The sequence below is a fragment of the Rhincodon typus genome, chromosome 22 (genome assembly GCF_021869965.1).
Source record: "Rhincodon typus isolate 14 chromosome 22, sRhiTyp1.1, whole genome shotgun sequence".
NCBI classification, from domain to species: domain Eukaryota; kingdom Metazoa; phylum Chordata; class Chondrichthyes; order Orectolobiformes; family Rhincodontidae; genus Rhincodon; species Rhincodon typus.
This window is the reverse complement of record NC_063353.1, coordinates 7,521,696-7,529,486: the sequence shown is the minus strand read 5'-3', so window position 1 is coordinate 7,529,486 and position 7,791 is coordinate 7,521,696. Positions and strand designations below refer to the sequence as shown.

Here is a 7,791-nt window from a genome sequence, read left to right as displayed (position 1 = left end):
ACACCAGTAACAAACTCCCAGCCAATCCATGGAGTGGACAACATTAAGTTCCTACACATTAAGTTCTGCCCAATGAAGAGGGGTTTGTTGAATGATTTTTGACAAAGCAGATAAATCATAGATGATGCATCATTCTTCCAAGTGAACAGTCTGTAAATGTGGCATTCAGTACTTTTCAGAGATCATGTTTATACAGGAACTTAACTGAATACTGTCTTATTTCAGACATGGAGCATGAATTTACTGTACAGTAGAGCCAAATTACATATATCCCCACACCACACTTCTTTTGAGATATTCAGCTCAAGCCAACCAACTATATTAAAAAAAAACTTTTTTGTCCTGTAGTAATTATGTTGAGAGAGTGTCAGTGACAACCTCTCCATTCTATTAGTTCCAATTTTAGAGTTGGCGATGTGCTAACTCACTACAATACCCCTCCTTTTAACAATGTTAATCGTTACTTCTTGACCCCCCCCGCACCTTACAAAAACAGAATCATTGAAGCACAGGAGGCCTCGATTTGACCACTGGCGTCCATGCAAGAGTGACCCTCAGGTAATCCCACTGCTTGTTTTCTCCATTCAAATAATGGCCCAACACCCCCTTGAAAACCATTACTGAACATGCCTCCACCACAATCACAGGCCACGCACAACCACCCACTAGTGAGAACATCTTTCCTCGTGGCACCTTTGGTTGTTTGGCCAGGGGCTTTAAATCTTTATCGGCTGGTTCTTACCTCTTCTGCAAATGGAAACATTTTCACTTTGCCTGTTCTGTACAGACCCTCAAGATTTTGAGCACCTCTAACCAATTAACCATCAACCTCCTCTTCTCCAACAGAGTTCCAACTTCTGCAATTTCTCTTTAACTGAAATAATTACCCCCAAAACCATTCTCGAATTGCTCAGCATAACAGATCTATGCGCTGGCTGAGTGGCTACGGTTCAGACTGAGTTGGAAGATACCTCTTTTAAATCAGATGAATTTCCTCTTGAAGCTGTTTTAATTAAAATTTGGCAAAAGGATACATTATCCTAAAATCATGCATTTGACAGAAATAGCTTTTGTAAGCACAGACTTACCTCAGTAAAAGTACTAGAACAAACTCATTGGACTGAAATATTTTACTTGGTTTTAAAGAACAATTAAAGTTACATCATTTAGTTTTGTATTTATACAATCATCTCCCAACAATTTTGCTACATTTTTTTCCAAACCAAGTGCAATATATTTCAAGCTTCAGTTCCCAGTTGGAAAGTGGCTCCTTCAGGTTAAAAGAGTGGAACGTTTATGTCATCATCTTTGTGGGTTGCAGCAACTGCAATGTAACAAGGGAGTTTATTTCAAATTTGATTTCCCCCTTTATGCTTGGTAGGGGGATGTATGCATACCATTTCATACAATCCCTAAAATGGGGAAAAAAAATCCCGGATTAAAAAAAAATGGCAAAACCAAGAGCAGGTGACCTTCAATGAATGAAGTAACTTGCACTCACCACAGTGGTTATTACTTATTTTAGCATCCAAAGAATAAAAGCAGTGCTCCAAGTCTCAAAAGCACAAATTTGCAATCTTGAGATATCTTAGGAGGATTATACACGTCAGAAAACACATTGAGATGTGCTCCAAACTCAATGACAAGCATTAGTTCAAATGTCAGCTGCTGCAGGCTCTTTCATGCACTGGGACCAAAATTTATATAGATTAAAAAAAAGTGTTACCCATCATGCCTTCATTTCCAAAACATTAAACCACAAACATGATACCCAATGAGAACCAAGGATTCAATTATAAAATGCTATAAATATTCCAATAAAATGATCCTCATTTATAGAAATGGTGAAGTGCGTTCTAGAAATCAAAAGGGTGGTTGTTTTGCAAGTTCATGAAACTCATTATGAGAAATAAGTTCTAAAGGTATGAAAACCAGACAAACTGAGCAGATGTACGACGGGAAGAATGAATTTTATCCTTTCAGGGGAAAATTTATGTATATATCAGGGTAAAGAATTTACCTAATATTCATAGGACTCATCTTTTTAAGATACTGTAAATTATTTGCAAGTTCACGCAAGTTTCCAATACACATTTGTCATTAGAGTACGAGAGCTCTTCCTAGTCTCTGTAACTTGTAACCTGCTCCCCCTGCATTTATTATCCACATACAAGGTATTGTAACCATACGTTCTCCAAGTGGTAAAGTTAGCCATCTATTCAATTTTGATATTCTAGATCTGACTGGCTCTTTCCTATTGGAACTGGACCAGAGAAAGCTGGAGCTTTAATATTTCTTCGATCCTTTTCTGCTTCTTCATCCTCATCATATCGCTCATCGTCATTATCCTCCTCATCACTCTGGTGCGGGCTTGAATGCAAGGACACTGAAGGGGATGGGGGCACCGATGCTGGCCTGGGATATTTGAAACCCTCGGTCTATTGGAGAAAAAGAAATTAATTCATGACATTAACTTTGTTTTAAAATATGATGTTTGGAAAGCGACCATTTCTTATAATGCTGCCTTAATTTAAATTTTAAGCAGCATGCAACAATAGAAAACAAACCAGCTTACCAATGGTGGAATGATTGGGTCCATTTGGAACTTTTCTGGGAAGGTTTTGCTCAGTGCAAGATGGCGGGCATACATGTAGTACTGAATATGAAAAGAAACAAAAATTTAAAAATAAACCAATATAAAAAGATGCAGGAAAATGATGCAACCAAAAACGAGAGTTATACATGTTTATTCATCACGTATTGGTATGAGCTATTTTTCCAGAACTTACAGGAATATCAAATTATATTTTGAAAAATCTAGGCTTACACTTTTAAGATATTTCAGAATCAGCTGTATTTAATTTTGAAGGCTTGGTTTCAAACCATTTTAGGGGGCAAGAATATTTTTATTTACTACTAAAGAAAGGTGGCTCTCTTCCCATCATATTAGCTTCTTCAGTCAGGAATTAAAACTGACTAATCTCCATTCTAATTCTTGAAATGCCACAATAGCACTCCAACAATATTTTTCTCTTCCAAAAGGCATCAAGGTCAGTAACTTTCACAATCTTGAACTGATATCCTCTCGTCTTCTTGCCTGGCATATCTGAAAGCTGTTTCAGATTGTCTCCCTAAGCTGATGAATCATCAGAATCTTGTCCACCTCACGCAACATCTCTTTGCAATTTTTTTTTGAACAATCAAATCATGTGTTAGAACTACTCCCCCTCATATCAGGGATCCTTTACACTGCATTCCTCTATATTGTCATTAGGGCCTGAGTCAGTGATCAGTACTCCAAGCAGTACTTCAAGCTGTGACCTGAAAGAAAAAGCACCATGCAGCTTTAACATAACATTCAGAGTGATCTTAAAGGAACTGCCCAGTCAGTGAAATGTTTAAGGCAACAAATGGAAACCTTTCACAATGGTATGTCAAATTGACCCACTCACTATTTTTTAATAATCACTTAAGAGCCATGACGAATGCACAGTGCTAGTCTGGAGTTCTGAATGTATCAAAGAACATATAAAACAAGATAGAAAGGCTTTCAGAAATGACCACTGAAACTGATCCTAGGCAATGTGAATCAAAGCAACTCTGACAATTAAGCAACTGAAGTGCTCCCTTGCTAAAAAGGCAGAAAACATGTGTCTAGACTTTGCTAGAAAACCAAAATCCTACCCTCCCACTGCCACTAAGTCTTCCCATAACTACAGGAAATACAAGTGGGATGGAATTGACTAATTGACTCCAAAGATGATTTAGAACAAAGAGATTATGAGACAGGTTAATATTTCAAAAACAACTCAACCGTACACACATAACTGAGAACTGAAAGAACTCACTCAATCTGACAACATATGATCTATGTATATCAGTACAAATTACAGAGTGCAGTAGGCCTTTCAATTCTATTCTGTATCTTAGACTTGCATTTTGCAATATAATGAAGTTATAGCTGTACAAACCTTTTATTTTATAATGTATTTTAATCCTAATGATCACAACAGTTATAAATAAAAACTGTGTCACCACTGTTTAGAAACAATTTTTTTACTGTACTAATTAGTAATAATAATAAAAACCCAAATCCTATTTGCTTTGCTGCCAGCTCACGTCATTTGAACATACAAAAAGAGACAAGTCAACCCACTTCTTCAAATGCCAAGGCCCATTAGCTACATGGGGATCTTTTTTGTACTGATCAACTTGCAAAAGAAAGCCTCTTTTGAAGGTCTAAGCTGAACCTTGACTCCAACATACTCTATTTTCGTTTATCTGTGAATTCAATTCTCTCATGAGACAATTACCATTTAAACTGCACAATATTAGGAATACGTGGAAACCCACTCAATATGCTCCACTTCCATCCAACCTCCCTTCACTGCAACATAGGGCCTCTTCAGTTGCCTTATGTTTCTGTCTTTTAGCCTACTGTTAATTCACATTAAAACCCTGGACAGACACGGACTTGATTTTCTGAAGGATTCTCTTACAAGTGTAAATATGTTCAAATTTATGCACAAGGCTCCTGCTTTCTTTCATTAGGTAGCACCTTCTCAGGTAAGTCTTGAGGCTGATCAGGCACAATTAACCCTTTCTGGAGCCATGTTGGCTGTTATTCCTGTACAGGTAATCCCATTTTTGTTTTGGATTATAAATCCCATTCAGTTTGCTATGATGGAGGCCTGTTTAATATGCCTGCAGTCAATTATCTTGAACATGAGAATACTTACACTTGTTTACAGTCAGTCAGAAACCACCCCACTGTTTGTCAACTCCTTTAGAACAACTGACAGATCTTGACAAATCTCTACGCTTGTCACAAAGGAGGTTATTTATTGGTTTTCAGTCATTTCAGTAGATTTGCAATTTCTGCTTCACCGATCTCAAAACTCCAGAGTAGACCTATAACATTTCCATATAGACAGGCCCTTGATCCTTCACAAATTGTCGTAGCAGTTGCACGCACTTACTCTAGCCAAGTATCTCCAGTCCAGAAGCTCAGAAAGCCTTTCAGTTCTGTTTCTCTGGATAATTCTCTGGCGACGTGACTGCTTGCAGAATCCAAACATGAACTGAGTCAACTGATTGCAAGATTCATCCAGTGATCGGAATCTACGATCCACTATATAAATCCCTGGTCGCAAAAACAATACAAGAGAGTGTAAATTTTCTTGGTCAAGTTAATGTGCAGTGCCTTATGCAGCATTTAACTTACCATAGGCTGTTGGATCTGCCACATGCTCTTGCATAAAACAACCAAATCCAGATAGGTTGGTAGTCACACTAGGAATTCCCATTACTGTGCACTCAGCTATAAAAGCAAATATCATAGTCATCAGGTTTATATATATATGGTTTAATACTAGTCAAGTTTTACATTCCACTAATTATCACGCAAATAAATACTAAAATCTATGCAAGTAAAGATGAACAGGTATATCTGCTAAAGTACTGCCACATATACACTCTCTTCCTTTATTGCCTTTCTGCGCTCCTATCTGCTAGTTCCACAACTTCATGGACTTCCTTACCCCATCACCTTTTTTTTCCCCCCCCAAACTGGGAAAGGACAATGTGGAAAGCAGTCAACATAAGTGCAAGTTGCCCTGAAATTCAGTGATCGATGGTGTGGAAAATACACTAGCTCCCACCAATAGTCAATATATTGGCTAGAATACAAGGGGCATTCATTGCTCCTTTTTTGAGCAATGCAATAAGAACATTAAATATCCACTTGAAATGACCAGAAGAGCGATCAGTTAATTATATGATAATGTAGTAAACTCTCTGCAGTGGAGTGAATAGATTAGCAATTCAAGTTCCTGACCTATGATTGAAAACACTATCTTCTGATTGACATATGACAATAGAAATATAAAAAGTGAAAATGAAGTCAATGAACATTGATAAAATAACCTGGAAATTCACAGTAATCTAGTACTTTTAGTGGTGGAGCCAAAACATTAATATGCAGTTGGGTACTGGTGCGTTAGAGCACAAGTGAATTATCGGGATAACTAGCCCTTGATATTAGTTTTTGTTTCTTCCAATGTATTTTTAAACAGGTTGATTATGCATTATGCAATTACTAGAACAGTTATGTCCACATATTTCACAGACAATTTAATTCATGAGTTGTGAAGGGTTCTGAAATGAAAAAAAAAAATAATGGAAGGAACAGGAAGATTGCTTACCTTGTAGCATGATAGAATCATCATAAGAATTGAACTAATCAGGATTATATCTGGGAAAATTGCATTTTTAAAATCCTGACAAGATATGACAGTGGTGTTTAAGGGACGTTTAGATAGCACATGAATATGCAAGGAATGGAGGGATATGGGTGGCATGGTGGCTCAGTGGTTAGCACTGCTGCCTCACTACACCAGGGACCTGGGTTCAATTCCAGCCTCAGGTGACTCTGTGTGGCACATTCTCCCCGTGTCTGAGTGGGTTTCCTCTGGGGTGCTCCAGTTTCTTCCCACTTCCCACTGTCCACTGTGGTTAGGTAGATTGACCACACTAAAGTGTCCAGGAATGTGTAGATTTATGTGGATCAGCCATGGGAAATATAGGGTGTGGGATGCTTTACAGAGAGTGTCAGTGTGGACTTTTTGGGCCAAATGACCTGTTTCCAAACTGTAGGGATTCAATGATATTCTATGACCAGTAGCAGGCAAAAGGGATTAGTTTAATTTGGTATCTCATTTGACACAACAGTAGTCCTGCTTCAGTTCAGAATCTTCAACATAAAATGAGATACCATGGCATAAACAGGACCCCAAAATATTTGAAAGTGGTAACTGATTAGGTCACCTAGCACTGTAGTACAAACAGGCAAATAAGAGGAACTCACTTTCACCAACAGTCCCTTCTTGTAGTGATAAAGCACTACAGTTCTCCAGAACAATAGTGCATCTATCACACCACACACTCAACGACTGAATGCTGTGTGATGTACCCAGAAGTAGCTCTTCTTCCACAATGTGAAGTAGCCATTTAAAACACTTTCTATCTATACTGCTCATGCCTACAGCCTTTTCCAACTTTTGGAAGACAAAACTCTGAAATAGTTTACTCTTAAGAAATAAAAATAGGGACACAAAGTAAAATGACACTTACCAGGAGTGTATCCCCAAGGTTCATAATAAGATGGGAAAACTCCGAGATGACAACCTCGAACAAACTCTTCATAATCCATCGGCAAAAGTGGGCTCGTAGATGATAGAAACTCAGGATGGAAAACAATCTGGGAAGTTATAATGTAATGTAGAGGATTTTAAAACAACATGGAAATTCACATGGTATTGGGTTTAAAAGGTACATTTTTACTATAGCTTTAGGGTCACTAGGATACTAATGTTGTAACGTTCCACTAGTTGACTTGGCCTGACTCCATAAGGAAGCGGCTTCACATCACTTGGGGCTGATGAGTCCAGTAGGGTCTGGAGTGAGGGGTCATAGACACAGGAATAACTACAGGAGATTTTGAACAGAAAGTAGTGAGGGATTTTGGTACGATGAGGGCAGAGATACTGTTCTGGCTTGCTAGAACAAGGAGTGGTCCGAGAAGGGGATTGAGAGGCGCTGACACCGGAGAGCTGGATGTTAGCGCAGGATACTTAGGTAAAAGGGTACGTGATTGGTTGGTAAGGTTTTAAAGCTTCTCTTTTCTCTAAACTAGGATCAGGAAACTATGTGCAGAGCTGGATGAACACAGCAGGCCAAGCAGCATCATAGGAGCAGAAAGGCTGACGTTTCGGGCCTAGACCCTTCTGATGG

At 38.4% G+C, this 7,791-nt stretch overlaps 1 protein-coding gene across 2 annotated transcripts in view; it reads right to left on the bottom strand.

Annotated features, from left to right (window-relative positions):
* Positions 1-1,115: 1,115 nt before the first annotated feature.
* The window catches only part of gys2 (glycogen synthase 2), a 44,752-nt gene continuing 38,076 nt past the window's right edge, over positions 1,116-7,791 (bottom strand). For both annotated transcript variants that reach the window (XM_048610546.1, XM_020528862.2), the window contains 5 exons: positions 7,132-7,258; positions 5,225-5,320; positions 4,980-5,143; positions 2,576-2,656; positions 1,116-2,438 (listed from right to left, as the gene is read on the bottom strand). In XM_048610546.1, coding sequence (XP_048466503.1) covers positions 2,220-2,438; positions 2,576-2,656; positions 4,980-5,143; positions 5,225-5,320; positions 7,132-7,258 — 687 coding nt within the window. In that variant the 3' untranslated portion in view covers positions 1,116-2,219. The remainder of the gene's footprint in view (positions 2,439-2,575; positions 2,657-4,979; positions 5,144-5,224; positions 5,321-7,131; positions 7,259-7,791) is intronic.